We start from the raw sequence: 23,249 nt of genomic DNA, 5'->3' as shown, positions 1-23,249 counted from the left end.
AGGCCAGGGCCCTGTCAGAGGTCACTGGGCTGGGCTTCCTCCTCAGAGGTGGGGTTGACAGAGCCAGCCAAGGACAGGGGGCTGCTGTTGGATCAAGTGAAACAAGAGTGCTGTGGTCTGTGGTTCATAAAGTTCAAGAGTTAGATGCAAATCAGGTATCAACACATTGTCTCCATGGGAGGGCAACTCCAGTCTCATCCGTTGATGAGATGGTCCTGATATTGACATGGTCCTGAGAACAGTTTCAGATCTAGTGGCCCAGGGAATCTGGTCTGGGATCCATAATGCCTCCTGGGGCAACCTGGGGTGTGAAAGACACTGGCCAGAGCTCAGGTGTGGTGTGAAGGGTCCAACATGCTCAAGTCTACTGGTTTCTTGGTTTCTTAGGTGTTTAGTGTCAAATTCATATTGGGGACACTCGGTGATCAGTCTAATTACACCTCCTTTTGCCCCTTTCCCAACAATTAAACGTGCAACGTTTCATAGATTGGTTCTTAAGTTTTTCTGCAAACAAGTCACAATTACTGCCTGATATCAGTCACTGAATTATTAATTCCCAACTTAAAATAAAACAAATGCCTATGTGAAACAGTTAAAGTATTTCAAGAATATATATTTTGAGTGACTAAACTATACATTTCCTGTTCAGTGTTAAGGAAAATTGGTCTTCATTATTCCAGGGAAATGTCAAGATCACTAAGTATTGTAGCATTTTGACCTGTGTTATGTTGAGCAAACTCTCCACATGTTTCTCATAAAAAATATACATCAGAGATGGTTTCAAACTGAACGTCAAACTTAGTTAAAGGTACAAACCTCTTCAAAGTTATCGTGAATATCAAATATAACAATCACATGCACGTCAACGTGAGCCACTTTTTTCTTGGGGCTCCCTCATGCTGATGGATTTAGCAACTTCGTGAGTGTTATTCTTTGGGGAGTGAGGCCTCTGCTCTCATCAGAATGACCTCTGCCGGCTGCTGGGTTGGGCTTTGTAGAAACTCCCTCTCTGCCAAATTAAAAAACAAATGTGCATAACCACTTATAAATACATTATTTTGAAAGTTTATGTTCTATACTTTGCTGTACCTATGTGATGATTACTTGGGTGTATACATATGTAAGAATGTATCAACTGTACACTCTTCTGTATGCAAATTATAATTCAGTTAAATATGAATATACATCTTCAAATTCCATGGGATGTCAGCAAGGATAATTTTTTTTTTATTAAGTTCTTCCTGGTAAGAGGTTGACGAAGGAGGTGTTTTACAGGCCACTATCTAGGTGCTTAAAAATCTTAGTTCTGTAATCTACCTGGCCCTACATATGGTGTAGAATCTGAGTCCTTGGTAGCTTTTAGCAGGAACCTAAGAAAAATCAGTGTCTGCTTGGCAAAGGGATGGTGACTTGTGCCAATCTTGACAGGGGTAGGGAAGGCAAAGGCAGGGCAAAAGGAGGTGGCTTTCCCCTGAATCACAATGTTTCATAAGCGTATGGCTTTGTGGCCCTTGCATTATTTTGTAGCAGGGGTAATTATTAATTACCAAAATGGATTTTGTAAACATCTCCAAAGGCTCCATGGTCCTGAAGGGGGCTACTTTCTAGGAGATAGACATGTTACTTTTCAGGGTTAAACTCCAGAAAGTGTTAAAGGCTTTTAGATTTCCAATTTATTGATATCTGTATCCTCGGCAGTGATTTGATTTTATTTCATATCTTTTCCTTTTGAGACAAATCCTAAGTGTCACCCTGGTTTACAGACAGTGTGGTGTAGCATTTTAAGAACATGAATCCTGGAGCCAAACTGCTTGGGTTCAAATCTCTGCTCCTTCACTGGCTAGTTTCTCAGTCTGTGCAAGAAGCTTTAAGAGGTACATAATAATACCAAATGGAGCTGTTCTGAAGATCACTTGAATTAACAAGGCACTTGGTAAAGTTCTTACAGCACAGGGTAGACAAAAAATATAGACACTATGAGATTTTTCTGCCCATCAGTTATGACAGTAAATAATATGAAATGCTTTATTTCATGTGTAGAGATGTGATGAACAGATTGACTTTAATGCTTCAAGTAGCCAACCAAGGACAAGACTTCTCCAGATAACATCTACAGAGGGAAAAGGATCTGTTCATGTGGAATTCTTTTGACTCCATTCCTACTCAAGTATCTAAATTACTGGACGCTTTAGTATGTAATAGAAAGAGGACAGCATAAAAACTTTTAAAAATTATCAGGCTGGGCATATCAATATTTATTGAAATACTGAAAAAAAATTCCATTTTGTTGAGAAATTCCTGGCAAGAACTGACATGACAATATGTACTTCACTGATACAGTAAGAAAACGTCAACAAGTAACTGACTTCACACTCTAAACATTGCATGGATTCAGGTCCAAGGTAGCGGCAGAAGATCTGTAATACAAATATTCAGACATTACAGATTGTCTGTTTACACACATAGACCAACTATAATAAACCAGGCTAAGCCAAAAACGTTTATATTTGAGTCTGCTTTTACTGATAAATCTTGTAATTGATAAGGCAGTTGCTAAGGAAATGTCTGGTTACAACTGGTCACTAATGAACACTAGAGAAATTTCATTTGCCAACTTTGGATGGGCCACAGACGTTGACTGGGGCGCATTCTTGCTTATCAACTTCTGTTCTTCATGATACCAGAAGTGTGAATGTAACTGTCCGTGTTGCCCGTCTTTCTAAGTGTACTTAGGATGTAATTTACTAGGTTAACAACATACCAATATTTGACTTTTTTTTAGGTTTAATATTCAGTGGGGAGTACTCCATTATTTAAAATAAGAAAACATGGACTTTCAGAATTAATATATTTGGGTGGGGTTTTTTTTGTTTTGTTTTGTTTTGCAATGTTAAAGACCCTCCAAATAACTATCCCACAAATCTCCTAACTGCCACCACCCAAGGTGCACATACATGATGGAACCATTTCAGTAACGGTTAACAACACCCATTCCTCTCCGCATGTCTTCTAACCAACCCGGTTTTTAACTGGAGAGAATAATGATGCTGTTAATCCATTTCATGCTTTGCATATTGACTCTGGTCGGCTATTTTTCATTGCCCTTTGAGCCATGATTACAGGTGACTGAGATTTTGCATGAGGAGCTGTGGACACTCTGCTTAGGGAATGTGTACCCTTCATGTGGACGAATATTAGAGGAGATTAAGAAAAATAATAAAATAACCCTTTTTGTAGACACAGAAGTAGTAACTAATATCTTTGGTATACAACTTACAATGCTTGTAAAGGAAACCAGGTAAGACTCCACCCCTGTTAAATTTACTTGAAATCAGAGGAAACTACAAGTCACATAATTTACAATAGATATTAAATAAACTACAGGAAGAATTATGAAGATTTACAGACATTTAATCAAGTGAATGATTTTAATTCATTAAGACCCTTTTCTGTCCCTGAACTATGTTCCACTAACTTGAAGACATGCTACAGTAAACACATATATTTGGTTTCTTCAGTCTTGGCTATATCTTATACAAAGGTGAAACCAAGGAACAATAAATTAGCATCATAATTGTCTACAGTTGAAACTATGATATACAATATAAATAAACTATTCAAAAGCCTGAAACATTTATGAAAAAATTAAGGGACTAGGAGATATTTATTTTTTACAGTTTCTACAAGTGATTGTGCCGCTGATAATCTCAAAAAAATTAAAGTCTAAATGAGATTCCCGTTTTTGATTTTAGTGTCTCACGACATACAATAATTAGGTACTGTGAAAAGTAATTACCAATCAGAAAAATAACATTAAGGAAATTACTGCTTTAGCTATTTTGTGATATCATAGTTCCCTCCCTCCCCCCACAGGACCTAAAGAATGTAAACACTATCTTTTATTTGACTTTAAAGTATTAATACTTTATTTTAAACAAATGTTGATCCACGTCTGCACAGCTACCTCTCGGAATTGTGAAATAAGGCAAGACTTCCATACCTGTGGCATCACACGTTAATAATACTGCTATTGTTGTTGGGAGATATTGTTTTGCAATTCTTAGTACTTCAATATTTGTTCTAGAGCAGACTTTGGTCTATGACTTTGAAAGGTCAGCATCACCCTCTTCCTTTCCCTTTCGGGGAAGATTTTGAATTGCTTTATCATCTTTTCCATCCACATGTAAAAATCACTGTTTCCATTCTATGTTTAGGGGATGTTCAATTGCAACAAGCATGAGACTTGAGGCCATTTATTAGCCAACCCTTTTCTTTCTTTTTGCATAGCTTAACATGCTTCGGTTTTATTTTAAACTACTTAGCACTGTGACTATTTGACATCCCAGCAAAATACGCTTCAGGTTTTATTTTTAAATGAACTACAAACTTTGATGGTTAAAAAGACGGATGTACCCTAAGAAGCCTTTTGGTGAGAAATTGTTACGAAATCCAACAACGCCAAAGCCACGGTTCAGTAACAGTAGCAGAAATAAGGGCTAGCTTGCTTTAGCTATGGAGCATTTGCTTTAAAAGTTTGTAGTCCTTTCCCTTAATACTAATGCTTACATAAGATCAGAAGAGGGATACTGCCTGCTTCTTTTTTTTTTTTTTTAACATTATGAACACATGACAAAACAAACCCGAACATACTTAAAATGGCAAGCTAACATATTAATAGACTGTTCTTATTAGCTGTTTGCAGGTCTAAGACACAGACATTCAAAATTATGCTTTTCATGATTTGGTGGAGCTATGAGTGGGTGTGGCTGAGCACAAGTCCGTAAGGACAGATTCCGTGATCACAGGATAGAAGGTGCTGGGTCCTTGAAGGAAGAGGGAAGGGCTATTACAGGTGTAGCTGATGGGTTTTTGAGTTGTTTTAGTTCAGCTTTAGCATGGAGGAATTCTGTAAGCTCAAATCCCCTGCTGTATAAGCCTAATTAACAACACAGATCAGTTCCTCAATTTCTTCACAGCGGAGATCAGTTTAAATATACAAGAATTGTTCTGTCCGTTTTTATTCTGATATGGTGTTGGTATCCATCCGTGAGTTCAATTCACTCCATTATAATGTCTTTTACATGGAATCCTTTGGGGATGTGAAGCCTTTGATTCACAGTTTGCAATACAAATACCCTGATACATCATTTATTTGCTATTAAGTATTTGATTATTATGCCTTTTTAAATTCAATATCTTTAAACCAAGTTTTTAATTAGTGTTGCTTGGAGCAGTTCAGAGTATTTTTTTTTTTTTTTTTAACTTCTGTTCTTCTTTTCCCCCCACCAATCTCTTTTTGTTTTGAAAGCAGAGCTTCTCAGGGTTGTAACCTAAGCTCTTTTTGCATGCAACATTTCAATGAGGAGGTTATTATAGGGGACATCCCCATTCAGGTGCTTATAGTAGAGGTATTCTTCAGCCTGCATACTGATGGCCCGGATTTCGGGTAATCGAAGAAGTAGCTGCCCAAATTTCTCTGTTTGCTGCGGGTAGTTGCACATTGTATAGTCCAGCAGGGCGGCATTGACTTGTTCCTGGACACCTTCTACCAGCTGAAAGTTCTCAAGGTTTTTGACGTCTGGATTAAAAAAAAAAAAAAAAAAAAAAAAAAAAAAGCACAATATTTTAATGGCTTTTTAATTCCTATTTACTACAGCGGTGTGTTCAATTAATGGATGTATTTTCCTCCTGACATAAAGCATACTTTATATGCTGCTGAATATTCAGTAAGCCCCACTCACCAAGCTTCCTGGGAAAATGATCACAAAAGAGCTTTAGAAGAATGTCTTGTTGAAATTCTGCATATACCTCAAATCAATTAGACACCAATGGATTTTGAGCAAGGTCAACTCTTTTCATATCTTACAAAAGGAAAGGTTTGAGGATTCCTAAAGTAGAGGGATCATAATATATTGCCAGCAAATGAGTCCCTGGAGAAAGACCTATCTTAACCCAGTATATTACACAATTCATATAATTCTGTATTAATTTTTCTGACCCAAGGTGAAATCTGTGTCCAGGGTATGATGTAGTTAATTCTAATAAAAAGTGACAGGGTTCTTGTTTCTGTTTGACATTTTCTAAATGATTCTGAAAGCCTTTGACTTGTCTAGCCTATGCTAATGAACCATCTGGTACACCCCAGTGACTGCCAACAGAATATTCGCTACTGGGAACTCTCTAAAATATATATCTCAGTGACTAATGATCTTTATCAAATGAAAGCCTTGTCCTTTAGGCAAAATATGTGCCAGGATGGCCGGTGCCCTTTAACCTGAATGTGGCTTCAAAGTCTGATAAGTCTGATAACTTTGCTTTTTTTTTCTTTTTTTTTTTTCTTCTGGTCCTGGGTCACTCAGACACAGAACATGGACACAGGCAATTCATTCAACCTAACTCCTGGTGATGATCCAGTTGTTTTAAGGCATCTGCCCTAGAGGTCCTTATAAATATTGAATAAGGGAGAAACACAGAGTCAAAAAAAGACAGACCAACATACAAATGCATACACAGACAATGAGCACGGGAAAAATGGTTATGTTGGAATTTCTCTTCTGGAGTTTATTTACGTTAACTGCAACTTTTATACAATGTGTATATAGAAGCCTCTGGAAAAAAAATATAGATATGTGTGTTTACATACATCCACGCTAAGAAAGTAAACAGATGCGGACCCCTCCAGCCCTGTTTTATGTTCTAATTGGACAAAAATAAATAAGAATGGTTCTGAAGAAAACCACATAACACTATGATTAAAAGGTTAAATGTACTAAACTCAGTTAATAGTTACCATAGTAACTCATACCCAATATTTTTGCCACTAAACTTGGCTGTTAAACTTAGCCTGTACATGCGTGCATGTCCACTTTGGTATCTCCAAATGCTTTTTTTTTTTTAATTTTTCTAATTTTTTAAATGTTTATTCTTGAGAGAGAGAGAGACAGACAGACAGAGTGTGAGTGGGGGAGGGGTAGAGGGAGTGGGAGACACAGAATCTGAAACAGGCTCCAGGCTTTGAGCTGTCAGCAGAGTCCAACATGGGGCTCGAACTCACAGACCATGAGATCATGGCCTGAGCTGAAGTCGGACGCTTAACCGACTGAGCCACTCGGGTGCCCCGGTATCTCTAAATGCTTTTAAAAGAAGGTTACTTACTTTCCAGAAGGAAGGGAGTGGGAGATGGGCAAAATGGGTGAAGGGGTGTGGGAGATATAGGCTGCCAGTTATGGAATGACTAAGTCATGGGAATAAAGAGCACAAGATAGGAAATATAGTCAGTGATATTGTGCTAGCACTCTATGATGACAGAGGGTAGCTACACTTACGCAGGGCATGGCATAATGTATAGAGAAGTTGAATCACTATGTTGTCTACCTGAATCTAATGAAACATGGTGTGTCAACTATACTCAAAAAAGTTAAAACAAACAAAAACAAAAATAAACAAAAAACATTACCTTACATTTGCTGTTTAAATGGGTCTGGGATGATTTTAGTGTTTATATATAAAGCCATAACTTTGCATTAAACATGCTTTCCCCCTCCCTATCCCCCAAGTCTCTGTCCCAAATTAAAAACAGTGAGGAATTAGTAGCGAAACAGATACACAGTGGGAGCATTGGATACCACATCTATTTCAAAGTGAGATGGGAGAATAAAAAATATTTGCTTATTTATTAATGAGATGTACAAACAGACAAATGTTACATTTTTAGGAGCTCTGCTTCCTCTGTGGCATTTAAACTGGCAGGCAAGTTGTTGTCCACTTGACATTTAAAAAAATTTGTCTTTTAATGTTTATTTATTTTTGCGAGAGAGACACAGAGTGTGAGCGGAGGAGGGGCAGAGAGAGAGGAAGACACAGAATCCAAAGCAGGCTCCAGGCTCTGAGCTGTCAGCACAGAATCCGACTCAGGGCTCGAACCCACACTCCCAGTGGGAGATCACGACTTGAGCAGAAGTCAGACACAACCAACTCCACCACCCAGGCGCCCCATTTTTTTTAATGTTTATTTCTGAGAGAGAGAGAGAGAGAGAGAGAGAGAGAGAGTCAGTGGGGGAGGGGCAGAGAGAGAGAATGGGAGACACAGAATCTGAAACAGGGTCTAGGCTCTGAGCTGTCAGCACAGAGCCCAATGCGGGGCTCGAACACAGGAACAGTGAGATCATGACCTAGGCTGAAGTCGGACGTTTAACCGACTGAACCACCCAGGCACCCCCCCCACTTGACGTTTTATATCTGTAGCACTTTACAGTTAATAAAGTATTTTCCATCTATTTCATTTAAAGTATTTTAAACATTATTTTTAAATTATTTAAAATATTTATAAATTTTCTAAATTATTTGAAAATATTTATAAATTTAGTTACATTTGGTTCAAAATTACAAAATGTCAATAATTGGAAATACCGTTGGTATGCTATAGCTGGGTCTGTGACAGAAGAATTTACATTCGTGTTAGCTTTTCCCCTGCTGCGAACCTTATGCTTTCACAGGCTCACATTCTGGTTACAGGTATAGGTCCTTCAATAAAGGATCGTGGCAGAAAGATAACATAATTTCAAAATAGCTCATTTGAATTTTGACAAATTTCTCAGCATTTTTTTCTTTTTGCCCTTCGTCCAACTTCGAAGAGACAGAATTTAGCATCCTCCTTTACATCCGACCAGAAAGTTGAAAAAGAAAACAAGCAACTTTCGGGGTTATGGTGATCTAAACACAATGATAGAAAAACAACTGAAATGGAGTATTATTTTATACTATAATGAAAGATGTTCTCACAAGCAAGGAAAACTAACAATAGTCCTAGAGATTAATAGGGAGGATGTAGGAATTTGCACAGTATAAAAATGTAAGATAAATGAATAATAGTCTTTTAAGAAAGTTGTTTTGAAACTTTCTTTTTTTGATAAATGTATTTTTTGAGAACTAGGTTCTACCTTCTGTGATAAATAATGCCAGTCTGTTAATAATAATTAAAAAAAAAACTATTAAAAAACATAAAACGAAGGATAGATCCTAAGTCCTGGTTTATTTGTGTACTATTATCACCGAATGATCATGTAAAGTCTTCAAATCAGCATGTGCTGGATAATTTCTAGAAATACTGGTCCAAACTGGTACCTTTCTCTCAAGTCTAAAAATACGTCCAATTTTCCTTCTGAAGGAAAATATACCCGTTTCCCATACTTTGGCCATATATATAATTTTTTTCTAAAAGACGTTAGAGTTGAATTGGCACGACTGAGGGGCGCCTGGGTGGCTCGGTCAGTTAAGCGTCCGACTTTGGCTCAGGTCATGATCTCACAGTCCGTGAGTTCGAGCCCCGTGTCGGGCTCTGTGCTGACTGCTCGGAGCCTGGAGCCTGTTTCAGATTCTGTGTCTCCCTCTCTCTCTGCCCCTCCCCTGTTCATGCTCTGCGTCTCTCTGTTTCAAAAATAAATAAACGTTAAAAAAAAAATTAAAAAAAAAAAAGAATTGGCACGACTGAATTCATTATCTCATTAAGCTATTTCTAAGAATGTCTCATTAAATCTCACAAAAGTTCTGCTGCTAACTGTCCCAAAGGTACTTACTTATTTTGTTTCTAGGTCTATGGAGGCAATTTGCAATTTGGTATCAACGATCCTGATATTTAAACTACATAAGGTTAAAAAAAAGAAGGAAAAAGATTTTTATTGAATGATTCTCATTTACTGACCAAGTAGTTCCGGGATCATTGCTCTGCTGGTGGACTCTACTTTTAGCTCTATATGCCTCTCACTTCATTTTGCACGGCTTTGTTAACTGTCCATTTCCCTAGCAGACTGACTGTAAGCATCCTGGCATGAGGACTGTATTAGTCAAAGCATCCCCAGAGAATTCTCCATTAATGTTTGCTTTATATCATTGGTGCATATGTCCAAGACTGATATCATTGTGACATTACCTATTGCATTAAACTGTTATAAGCCAATTTCCTTTCTTTTTCTAATTCGAAACTGGCTTTCAAAACTTAATTTATATGATAGATTTCTCCCTGAAATAAAATATTTGCAATGTGGTCTTGTTTTCTATCCAAAGAATCCTGGGTGAATCCTTTCGTGGTCTGAATAATCAAGTCTTAATGCTGAATAATCAGGTCTTAATTTATATGTTTTGCCAATGAGGATTTTCACTGGTCAGTTCTGCTTTAAGGGAAACGTGCCCACATCCTCATTTGGACTTGGAATAGGGTCCCTGCGCTCCCACATTTCTTGCATCTCTGGCTTCAGAGGCAGACCTTGGTTTCTCTACCGTGGTTGAGATGCTTCACAAGGACCTAAAAGCAAGGGAGGACATGAATGACAGAATACAGATGACATCACCTCTCGGAAGACTTGGAATTGTCTCTTTTCTGTATTTACTTTTTAGGAGGAGTCCAGAAATTTAAGTGTGCTCCCACAATACGCATGGAATTAGTTTTTATGCTAATTCATGTCCTTTTGTGAAAATTCACGCATGAAATACATTTAAAATCTGAAGCATTTTCTCTGGCATATTTCTCCTACAAATCAAGCCCTATTCCACATTAAGTAATGAATGGGAGCTGGCATACTAGGGAGTCTAAACTCATCTATAGCAGGAGTCTGTAACACCAAAACTTCATGAATGGATATTAAATTACATGAGAAAACAAAATCTGGAAAGATTATTACATGTTCTGGAGTCCTCAGAAATAATATGTTTCTGTGATTTGTTTATTTCCCATATTAAATACCACTGTAGCATATTTGGGATTTTAGAAAGAGACTCAGCTGGAAGAAGAGAGATTGATAGGAGACCAGAATTCCCACCAGTTCTTCTGTGAGATCTTACGCTATAGATCTCACAAGTCTCCTGCATTTGGCCCTCCACGTTCTCCTTTGAAAGTGATATAGGCTTCATCGTAATACAATTTAAAAATACAAGTTAATGAGCTCTATCATTGCAAATTCGGAGTTGGAAATTGTATGTAAACAGTCAGAGGCATCCCCAACCCTTCCTCTATAGCCTTTAAATTTTGATAACTGGCAAAAGCATTTTGGCTTCTCCTCTAAGTATCAATCTCTTATCATCTATTCTACTTTATTCACTCAGGGACTAATTACCAACTTTTTATATGAAGCAGCATTACGATAAGCTCACAGTGGCATGCTCAGATTTTTTCCATCCTTATTGGAAAGTAAACCCTTAGGTCTTCTTGAATATATTACAGTACTGGCTTCTCAGTCATACACAGCACTCAGATTCTCTCTGAAGATGAAGATCCTGATTTCTGCCTCCCTGGTTCCTGCCACGTGGCACAGCCTGTGAATCTTCCTGTTCAGTTTTTTCAGTGATGGGTCCTTTCGCTAAGCAAGGGGGCTGGGGGGTTGGGAGGCTGGAGGCTCAAATAGAGTCTGTTATCTTTTGCTGAGAAGATAATTACCTTTGCTAGTTTCTCACAGGTGGGGGAGAAAATTTTATCTGGCCCTTTAAAAAATATGAAAATGGGAAAAAGAAGTAGAACGCTTCTTTTTTCCTTGAGGCATCTGGAGAGATCACAATCTCTAAATTGGTACACAATTTGTCCTCAGAAGACCCTTTCCTTTACTAAACCAGAAAAGGAGAAAGGAAATGAATTTTCCGTAAGGAATTAATTTTTACAATTATTTCTTTAAAGGGCTATATTTAAATAATTTATGTAGATAATTTTAAGAACTTTTGGAGAGATACCTGTTATATTCTTTTCCTACAAACAAAGTTCACTTAATAAAGAGTGAGGGCTATTTAGGGGTTGCAGATGGGAGGGTAAGAGATTTTTAGTGGGGATGTCTAAAGTTAAATCATCATGTCTCCAGCAAAACTTCAAACCCAAGATTTTAAATTCATCACTGTTAAGTCCCCCACAAAAATGTGTTTGTATGCGTATGCTTATTAACCCAAGAGCTATTTTTAGCAACTAGAATATACAAGTGGGTGCCTTCCTATGCAAATTACTACCAAGAAAATGTAACTCTTTGGCAGGAGCTGTGTGTAGAAATGTGGACAAATAGCATATGCATTATTTATGTACATAGAAATAACAAGCCCTTACAAATGATTGACGCTTTGTAGCTTACAAAGCACTCTAACATGCATTATTTATTACTTCACACCTTTATGTATATGCAATATACGAATTCATTCATTCATTCATCCATCCATTCATCTGTTCATTCATTCATCCATCCATTCATTCTGATAGCCCTGTACCAGGTCACGAAGACACAGGAATAAAACAAAAGTCTCTGTGTTAAGTAGTTTATTTGATGGAATAGAGAGAAGCAGTGGGTGCCTGGGGCACACACAGGAAGAGCACCCCTGGGGAAGGTCCCAACTGAAAGGTTTTGAAAAATGGGTCGGAGTGAGTTGTGCTACCCATGGAAGGAAAGGCCGGGGACGCCCCGCAGACAGTATTCGATATACAAAGACTCAGCCACCGGGAGAAAAAAGAGGTCCTGGGAACACCGTAACGCAGCTTAACTTTCATGCAGAAGGAGAGCAGAGGGGCAAGATAAGGATGGACCACAAAGTTTAAGACTGAAGGACACTGAACGTCAGAAGGGGTCTGGATTCTGTTCTGAAGGCAATACAGAAGCACCAAAAGATTTTAAGAAGGAAATGGTCAGCTCTCTGACTTAGAAAGAGCACGCTACCAGAAGTATGGAGAAGGGATTGGTCTCATGAAGGGAGGACCACCCAGGAGGCTGTCACAGGAATAAAGGTGAGACGTATGGTGGGCCATGGGCTGGGATGGACTTGAAAGGCATCAAAATGGTTGAGTCGACAGGGATTCTCGGCCCTGAACAGAGAGTAGGAGAGAGTGAAGGTCCTGGGTGACTTCTGGGTGTCTGACAAGGGAGGAAGGTGGTGGCTGTCCTATTGGCAAGAGGCAGAAGAGCATATTTGAGGAAGCAATATTTAATGAGTCTAGGTATAGCCACGTTGAACTTAAGGAGCGTGTGGAACACTCAGTAGCTATGAAGGAAATGGCTGGAAATAAAGGTCCAGACCTCAGCAAAAAGGCCTAGATGGTGGTATAGACTGGGGACTCATCAATGGACAGGTGATGGATGAAACCCCAGGGGTCTATGAGGATGTTTAGAGAGAGAAGAGGCCTAGTTGCAGGGTTCTGGAGAAGGCTAACTTTTAAAGGATTCTTTCTTGAGAAGGTATTATAGGTATTTTGAAATTAAGACCGAGAGATTAAATAGCTTTTCTAAGATCTCAAAGGATGCCAGACCCGGGGGGGGGAGGAGCTAACATTTCCAAGCACTAGTCAATATGCGAAGGATTTTTTATACGTCCTCATTTAATACTGCTAAGGTATTATTCTCTTCATTCTCTAGATAAAGAAACAGATTTACAGGGGTTGTGTGACTCTACTTCCTCAGCTAGTAAGACACAGACCCTGCTACCTGGGTCTAGAGTTCTTGGACCCTGCCCACAAGATGTTCCACCCGCAGAGCTGGGAAATGGACCTTGCAGGGCTTGTGACTTTCAGGTGCTGGATGGAGCCTGTTTATCCCTACTGTCACAGCCTGCAAGTTTCTGCCACCTGCTGGGGTTGGAGAATGGGATGTCCTGGTTAATCAAATAGTTCATCTTCTAAAGGGTCTCCTAACACATGGACAGTTTTCCAAGAATTTGAGTGAAATAATATACTTTTGACATTTATACTGATATGTAGCAAACCTTAATTCATCTTTGATGATTTTGAAGGAGATTTAACATCTTAAATGCCACAGAGCATTATTGTAAAAAGCAGTGACAATTGAGACTGAGTACAATCTAGAGTCATAGAGTGCCTTCTTGGGGACCTTTTCTGGGCAGTCCCCACCCCGGCCCTTTCCACTGAAGGGCTAAAAAATAAGAGTTTCTGTCTGCTTCATATACGGAGTTTAGGCAAAAGGATTCCACTGATTTAAAAAAAAAGTTTGAAGGGCACCTGGGTGGCTCAGTCAGTTGAGCATCTGACTCCAGCTCAGGTCATATCTCACAGTCCGTGAGTTTGAGCCCCACATCAGGCTCTGTGCTGACAGCTCAGAACCTGGAGCCTGCTTCGGATTCTGTGTCTCCCTCTGTCTCTGACCCTCCCCCACTTGCACTGTCTCTCTCTCTCTCTCTCTCTCTCAACAATAAAATAAACATTAAAAAAAAATTAAAAAAAAGTTTGAAAAGCACTTGATTTTGTGGTTACAATAACATCGTGCAAAGGGAACGTGGTCTAATATAATCTCATTGACCAGGCCGATCAAGCAAGTCATTTAATCCTCCCGAGCTTGTTTTTCTATCTGCAAAATATAGGAAATAACTCTCCTAGTCTCTTAGGATCATGGGAAAGTAAAATATATTTGAATTAAATATGAATAAACTTTAAAGATGTACAGGTATTATATACACACAGGGCACTATTTCTTAAAATTTGAATGATAAAATCTGAAAATATTACCGATAAAATATTAAAGTTTGCAGGTTAATTTGTTTGCTTCCAACACACATCCTACACAGCAGTCTGATCATTTCCCTGCCATGAAGTTTCATGGACAAAATAGAATCTCTCATGTTACAGTTTTCCAAAATTAATGGAAGGCACCGTGAGTGCCTCAAAGTTTATCCCATCCTCAATCACCAAGAATATTCAAGAACATGAGACCAATTCTTAAGGTCGGTTAAAGACTTTTCATTCTATGATACTAATCTTGAAACCCAATTTTCCCAACTATAAATGGCAGTCTGCACAAAATGCTTCTACTAAGCCAGTGCCCAGCATAGGTCCCGGAGAAACCCAGGCTCAGGAGATGTCATTGCATAAAGGATGTCACCTGGAGCAGTGTCTGCTCTTTGGTCAATTTTTTGATCATAATATGTCATCCTCAAGAGGCAGCAGACATTGGGGCACTTGGGTGGCTCAGTCTGTTAAGCGCCCGGTTTCAGCTCAGGTCATGATCTCATGGCTCATGAGTTCGAGCCCCACATCAGGCCCTGTGCTGACAGTTAAGAGCCTGGAGCCTGCCTCAGTTTCTGTGTCTCCTTCTCTCTCTCTCTCAAAAATAAACAAACATTAACAACAACAACCACAACGACAAGGCAGCAGACATTTAATTCCTCACTAATTAAATGTCTTTATTTTTAGTCTTAATTCTGTTTCTAACTGTGAGATCATAAGCACGTTATCATTGTTGTCATTTTGGCCCTCAAGTTTTCCTCATCTGTGAACTTCAAGGTTGCACTTGGTCTCTACTGTCACCCACAGCCCTAAGAGTCTACGACTATATGATTAGGAATTGAAGTATCAAAGGGAAGATTCTGGATTGTCAACAAACGGGAACAAGCACGACTCTGCAATCACTCCAATAGACTATCACCTGTTTCTCTGCTTAACTGTCTGGAAAGTACTTCAATTCTCCAAGATGGTTTTTGACCTGGATGACAAATTATTTCAAACTTTGTTTAGTATATAGCTATGATAGAACACAATGTGCCAGAGGAAAAATGGCATTAAGTTCATTTAAAGTAGCTCCCTTCTTTATAGGGAACAATGTAGCTTTTGCATGCACAGAAACAAAGCTCACAGAAGTTTCAAAGCTAGCTCCTGTGTGCTGACACATATCAGGCATCTTTTCCCGGTGGGCACAGAATACAGAAATGAATACAAATGGCATCACTTAAATACTTTGAGCAAAACAATATTCCATGAGTTTGCATACATTTCCTTCTCAGAAGAAAACTGAAATCCTTTTTCATAGTCTAACCCTGAAACCACATCTGTTTGCCTCACTCCCCTCCAGACACTGGTCTTCCTGCTCTTCTTTAATACACCAAGTTTCCTTTGGCCTCAGGACCTTTGCACTTGCACCTATCCCTCATTCTGGATAGTTCTTCCCCTATTGTGTAGGACTCACTCCGTCACTTCGCTTCAGCCTCTGCTCAAATAACATCTACTCAAAAAAGCCTTTATTGACCACCCCTTCTAAAAGAGCTCTGCTTCACTATCAAATCACTCTCTGGGCTTTTACTCTGCCTTATTTTTCTTTAAAAACGTATGTACTACATCGAAGATATATTTGTACACCCATAGTTGTTCATAGCAACATTGTTCACAATAGGCAAAAGGTAGAAGCAACCTAAGGGGCCACTGACCAATAAACGGATAAACAAAATGTGGTATCTACATACAACAGAATAGTCAACAGCGTCAAACAGGAGGGAAATTCTGACACCTACAAGGAGGGCATTGTGCTAAGTGAAACAAGCCAGTCACGAAAAGACAAATACCCTATGATTCGACTTATATGAGGTACCTAAGAATAGTAAGTTCATAGACAGAAAATAGGATGGTGATTGCCAGGGCCTGGGACAGGAGGAAATGGGGCTTGTTTTCGATTAAGTATAGAGTTTTAGTTTTGCAAGACGAAAAGAGTTCCGGAGATTGGCTGGACAAGAATGTAAATGTACTTACCACTCCTGAACTGTCAACTTAAAAGTGGTCAAGATGATAAATTTTATGTTATGTGTATTTTACCACAATTAAAAATTTAAAGATGTAATGTGTGTGTAGGTTTTTAAACATAATATAACGAACACTGGTGAATCCACCACTCTGGAGCAACAAACAGCTCATCAAACAGAACAACACCCTTCAGGCTACTTGTGTGTCCCTTTCGGGAACTAATTCCTGATGCCCCAGCGTGACCACTACCCGGTTTGTGTTTACTCTTTCCTTATATCCCTAAACTACATATTCTTATTGTTGCTTGTTTGACTGATCTCATGTTCCACATTTATTTGTCTAATTTTTAAAATTGCCCGCCACCCTCCCAAGAAGGAAAGCCGGGATGGGAGGGACTTGGTCTAACTTTCAGCTGTACCCTTAGCACCCAGGCCAGTGCTCAGCACAGAGAAGATCTTCAGTGTGGCAGCTCCCCTTACCGTGGCTTTGCCTCCCACGGTTTCAGCTACCTGCCGCCAACTGTGGTCTGGGAGCAGATGGTCCCACATCTGATGTGTCATCAGAAGCTCGGGAGCTGCCTAATGCTACATCACACCGTCCGCATCCTTCTCCTCACTTCACTTCATCATGCAGGCATTTTATCACCTCACATCATCACAAAGAAGAAGATGGGTGAGTACAATAAGGTATTTTAAGAGAGAAAGACCACAGTCACATAACTTTTCTTACAGTATATTGCTCGATTTCTTCCATTTCATTATTAGTTATTGCTGTTTATCTCTTACTGTGCCTAATTTAGAAATTAAACATCATCATAGGTATGCATTTATAGAAAAAACATAGTATGTACAAGGGTTCGGTATTATCCACAGTTTCAGGCATCCACTGGGGGTCTTGGAACATTTCCCCCACAGATAAGGGGTCGGAGGGGGAGGGGGACACCACAAATATGCCAGGAATGAACAAAGAAATTTCTTGATTAAATAAATGCTGCTCTGCCCCAAACCAAAACCTTTTTCTTCTTCCCTTTTTTTTTTCTTTTTTTGCCTTGACATACTACTATTCTTCCATATCAAATTCATGGCAGACTTTATTTTTGTTTCACGCAGAATTATTTCATAACAGTAAGCAAAAAGCATGAAGTCCATTATGTATTGTGCTTTCTTGGGAAAGAGTCAAAAGGGAATGTTGGCTGTGTGCTTTGACTGTAGTGCCAACCTTGCCTGTTCTTCTTGAATCATTTGGACTCTCCTATGTGTAGAACATTTTATTTTGCCATGTTTCACACATTTACCAGCTCACTCAGTGACCCATGCTGAAGGCTACAGAATACGACTTAAGGTTCTGCAGATACACCTCCTTATTGCACATCTCTTCCCGCATGGCTGGTGGGTATCTCAAACTCACCAAAACTGTCCAAAACTGTTTGGTATGTCCAAAACTGAGCTCAGTCTCTCCATTGTTTCTGAGCCTGTTCCTCTTCTTGTTTTCCCCATATCAATTATTGGGCCACCATCTCCCAGGACTCAGAACAGACATCACTGCTCCAGGAAACCTCCTTCAAGCGATCTCTGTTGAATCTACAGCACCTTCCATTTGCCCATCACATAGGTCAACAGGTATCACATGACTATCTGACTGTCAATTTTGAGAACAGGGATATATCTACCTTCTTAATGGTTACACTTCCTTCCCCAGGCCTCGCACAATGCCTGGACAGAGCAGGAGACAACTTCACGCTGGTCGAAGGAAAGAATAACATTCACACTAACTCATCCATCATCAATCTTCCCCTTGCTTGTGTCTCAAAGATCTTCCAAATATTTCCAATCATATCTTCCCTGTCACACTTTTCTTGATCTTCCAGGCACTGAACTGTACCTTGCCTCCTCTACTAGGCTGTGTTCTCTTGGAAGGCAGGGATCCTGTCTTATGTTTATTTCCCACACAGCACAAGCAAAGCACCACCCAATACATGTACACCCAATACATGTACTATTAAGCTTGCTGATTTGAATTAAAGTCCCACGAATATAAGGCATATGCAAATCAACCCCTCTAAGAATATACTGAGCACCTTTTATGTGCCAACAGTCCTAACTATTAAACTCTTAAATAGTTTTAAAGTTCCTCACCTTGTTAAATTCGTAACCAATTTCAAATACAACAGTAGAACACATTTCCTGTCATTTGTCTCTAGGTAAAGTATAGTTTGATTTAAAATGGAAGGAATTGAGTTCAGAGAATTAGGGGAAGGGAAAACATTTGGTTTGTCTGATGTTATGAATTGGTAACCTGATACTGAGGAAAATCTATTTTGGGGCTGTACTGGGTTAAGGGGCCTCATGAGCTGACATGGGACATCCAGTTTTCCTTCTATGTATAAATTTACAATTTGTTTTCCAAAAGCCTTGGGGATAAAAATGAGGAAGGAAGGCTATCCTAAAGAGTTATTTTAAAATCATGAATTAAAATAGATCTTATGTTTCATCAGCCTCCACATACCAGATGATAGCAAAAACCACATTAAAATGCTTGGAGAATGAAAGGCAAAAACAAGGTCTCTGGCTGGGATTTGACTGAATATTCTGAGCCAGGAGAACAAAATTTGAAGGGGCATGCGATGGGGCAGTTTTCTGGTTTCCCCCTCAATTTCAAATAAAGTAAAGCTGTGTGTCAAAACAGACCCAGCACTAAGGGCAAATACACACAATGCTTCTTAACAGGTAACTTCTCAAGTGCACATGACGTTTGCCGCTGCCCGGGCTGGCCAGCCTTGGAAGTCATAGTCCTTATCTTGTGTAAAGACCGTCTGTCCCCTCAGAATACGAAATGTCCACATTCATAAACAAGCAGCCCTTCTTGACAGGAAAGCTCTTCACTCCATTCTTGTAGTCACGTCTTAAAACAGTTTTTGATTCATAAGTTTGCATTTGATTTCCATTCAGGAACTTTTGTGATTTTGTAAAGTTTTCTTATTCTCTCGGAATAAGATATGAGGTTCAGTTTGTTCAGGTGGTAAGTCAAGACTATGAATAAACCAACGTTATCATATGAAAGAGAATTAAACAGGCAGATCCAAGTGGGGATATATTAAGCCAAATTTAAGCTCCAGTTGTTGAATTTAGCCTGTACTAGATGTCTGGTTTGCCTCGGGATAAATTCAGCTTTCCAGCTAATCGAATGAGGAAAACTGCCTCAGGTATGATAAAATTTACAAGAGAACGCTGTCCAACAGTTCTTGTTAAAAATATTAGCTTAAAGGCATTCTTATCGTCTTTGGGATGAAGACTGTATTTGCATTTAATTATTTGATTTCAAACTTTTATGAACTTGGATCAAATATTAGCTTAGCCAATTAAAATATTATTTTGTGTGAGTGTGGCTGAGAGCCCAATTCAGTTCGACTTACTCAGCTTGGGTAGTGATCTACAACTTTCTTACTGACTCTCTATGAGAGAGGATTTCCAAGAGGTAACAAAGGCAACATTTAAGAATTTACATGGACGATTGGTAAACAAGGCACTGTATTGGAAATGAAGAGTTGAAACATCTCCCCACATTATAGCATTAGTCCAGAAGAAAAAAGACGTGGTCGTCTAGATATTTCCACTCATACGATCAATCAATACTCCTTCATAATTCAGCATTTGAAATAAATCCCTTTCTTTACAACTACTCATGTTAGCCCATCGGCCACATTGCAGGTGCACTGCCAGGAGCAGCTTCCTGTGCAGCTTTGCTTCCCCACAGAAGCCCGGGTAGGGCTTGTTGTTTCCACCCTCCGGGTCTCCCAGGGTGGCGAGGGATGTAGCTCATGCAGAAATGGGACAGGGATGAGCAGGGAAGCGAATGCCATGGGGGAAAGGCTTACACGAAACTAAAGAGCAGCAGAACACTCTTTAAAAATCCTTTCAGAGTGGAATTGTTGAAAAAAGGCGTTCAACAATTTCTACAAAATAATCAGTTTATTTTATATAACTCACATGACTCAGACCTCAATGCCCATCGTGGATTGGGCAGGAAACTTCGTAAAATCTTTGGCTGAACTTAGTCCTCTGGTGCCAAGGCCAGGAAACGGGAGGGCTCTCGAGTGCCAGAAGGACACAGATATGGTCCACTGTCCTGAGCTGCTAACCTCCCCCAAGTCCCTGGAGTGATGTGACCCTGAGGGGGGTGGGGGGGAGGGCCATCTGTGATGAATTGCCTGTAATACCTCCTATGGGCATACAGCTGGAATGATTAGATATGAATGAAGTCAAACCACTGGAGAACCACTGCCTCCCTCCTTCTCAGTTCTGACCTCACTCATTTCAACAGGAGTTTGAAACCAAGATAGGAATATAATATACTTGTCATTTTAAAGAGTAAGTATTGATTATTTTAAAAGAATGAAACACATTACGGTCAGGTCAATACAAGGATGTATAGAGGGTATGAAATTTGGCCTCCCAAGCCGCAAGAAGCATAGAATATGGAAAACATTACGACAAATGTCCCACAGTGTGTATTGTTGGTTCACTAATTAAGACTCAGCAACTTGAACTCCATGCTAATTCAGACACTGCATTTAGGTTTTATTTTTGACAAGAAGTTTACAGATGCCTTTCTCTTTCATACTCGTGAGCAATTCTGTCTAAACCCAGCAGCAGAAGCAGAAATTCAGGAAATGAAGGGTATTATGAATGTGTCATTTATTTTAAAATCCAAGTTTTAAATGTTAAAGACCGGTTATAAAGTCTATGTAAATCTAGGCTTATTGTGTATTGCAATTTCTGAAAACAAAATATTTGCTTAGTTCTTTGAATTTTTATCAAAACCCTATCATCTATTTTATGTAACTTCTCCCGACACTCGGGCAGGTCTGCCATTAGCCTTTCTGAGAGAGACACACAATGAATTAAGATAGAGTTGGGAGCAGGGTGAGGTATTTTCATGTTACATCTGACATTCCCAACCTCCTTTAGTTGCACAACACCGTATTAACTACATTACTCTACAGAAAGCATTGGGTTGGGTTATTAAACTTGCATTTCTTTAAGTACATGTTAAATTCAACTTTTTGTTGCCGAGTTGAATTGTTCTAAAGTAGTGAGGTTTATTGTACATTCTATGTCTGTTTCTACTTGTACCAAAAAGTAACATCACAATCATGAAAATTCTTGCAGCTTTATGCCCTTCTGAGAACTGCTGTTTACATACGCCTCTTCTAAATACCCAAGTTTTACTTTTTTAAGTTTGTAGAGTCCAAGACTAGTCTTCAAGAGCTAGATACACTTGTTACTTATTATTACATCATTTCCCTTGGCTTATCACTATTCTGGTCAGTAAGATCAGAGGTTGAAATGAAGGGGGAAAAAGTCATTCAGATGACCAATACTTATTCTGAATTATTTGGACTGTAAAAAGAAAAGAGAGGTCTTTGGGGTGAAGAACTAAGGCATAAGAGAAACTGATGACCTAACAAGATCATTAAAACTAAATACTTATCAATTTTGGGGACATAACTTAAATTAATAATTCATCCAATTGCTCAGGGATATGCATTTGTATGTGAAAGACAGAAAATCTATATTTCCAATTTGTTTTGTATTTGTTTAACCATGTGGCAGAGAAAATAACAGGAAAGATTAGTCTAAGAACTTGCAAGAGCTTTAAACATTTTGCAAAGGAAGCTACCTTTTTTTTTTAAAGCATGATTATGGATTTTACTAAGACAGTGATAGCAATGATACTAAAATATCTCCTACGTGATATTTGTTTTATAAAATGCTATGTTCAATCCTAAGCCCTGTATAGCAAGGGAGCTAAAATTGTGTTCACCATACCTTTTCACGCCCAGATATCATTAATTTAGGAGACAGAAAATGTTTATGCTCCTGTAGTTGCATTACAGCCAACTCTTGATTATTTAGGGGAATTATGGATACTTGCATTTTCCATAGCTGGGAAAAATGAAAAGACGTGATTTTAGATCTGTGAACACTCCACTAATCAACTAACCTTGGAATGAGGAAAGTGCTCAAAGTCCTCTTCTCCTCATCTTTTAAAATGTATTTTAACAGGAATTACCATGAAGTAGGACAGTGCACCTGGTTTGTAAAGTATCATTAGTTATTTCACCTTTCTGCCGTGTTGACTTTGCTGACCAGGACACATCTCCACCCTGTAGCCCACCTCATGCTGTGCTAAAGGAAAGCTCAGATAGGGTTCTTCCTGAGCCCAAAGCATCTACCGGCTTATACAGACAGCGGCTCCTGAAAGACATCAGGAATAGCATTAATGATACTCTAAGCTGCTCTGAGCAATTCACTGTGCTCTCCCCCCAGGGAGTGCTCGGGTCCACTGACATTCCTACAGCTCAGGGTACTATTCCCTTGCCTCTTAAGTAGGCCCTCTGTGGAATTTGCCCCCAGAGAACCATTACTGTCTCCTGGGGATTTTCAAACTTAAGTATATCCAGGACATAAGACAAAATACCGAATACTCTTCACATTGGCCGCATGGTGGCTCAGTGAGTAGACCCACATCCAATTTCAAGAGCAGCCCTGGACCACTTGTACTTTTCCAAGTTTAGTTGGTATTTAATAACAGCTGTCATCTTGTGAAATAGAGGATTTTTTAAAAATGTTTAAAACTCGATTTTTGGATTATCTGTGGATTCAATGTTGGCCTTAAGCTTCCATTAACAGAGAAAATCAGGGATAATGTTTTAAGTTCCAACATGGTGAAATTAGCAAATTGGCAGTGAGCAGTTAGTGATGACTTCAGAACC

General features: G+C 39.1%; 1 protein-coding gene across 5 annotated transcripts in view; it reads right to left on the bottom strand.

The window, feature by feature from the left end:
- Positions 1-2,203: 2,203 nt before the first annotated feature.
- The window catches only part of NR5A2 (nuclear receptor subfamily 5 group A member 2), a 124,321-nt gene continuing 103,275 nt past the window's right edge, over positions 2,204-23,249 (bottom strand). For 4 of the 5 annotated variants that reach the window (XM_042976465.1, XM_042976463.1, XM_007086436.3 and 1 more), the window contains exon 7: positions 2,204-5,578. In XM_042976465.1, the coding sequence (XP_042832399.1) occupies positions 5,331-5,578 (248 nt within the window). In that variant the 3' untranslated portion in view covers positions 2,204-5,330. The remainder of the gene's footprint in view (positions 5,579-23,249) is intronic. The other variant, XM_042976464.1, reaches the window with a different exon arrangement.

This window comes from Panthera tigris, chromosome F3 (assembly GCF_018350195.1).
Source record: "Panthera tigris isolate Pti1 chromosome F3, P.tigris_Pti1_mat1.1, whole genome shotgun sequence".
In the NCBI taxonomy this organism is placed as follows: domain Eukaryota; kingdom Metazoa; phylum Chordata; class Mammalia; order Carnivora; family Felidae; genus Panthera; species Panthera tigris.
The sequence above is the reverse complement of the archived record's forward strand: the minus strand, read 5'-3'. Positions and strand labels throughout refer to the sequence as shown.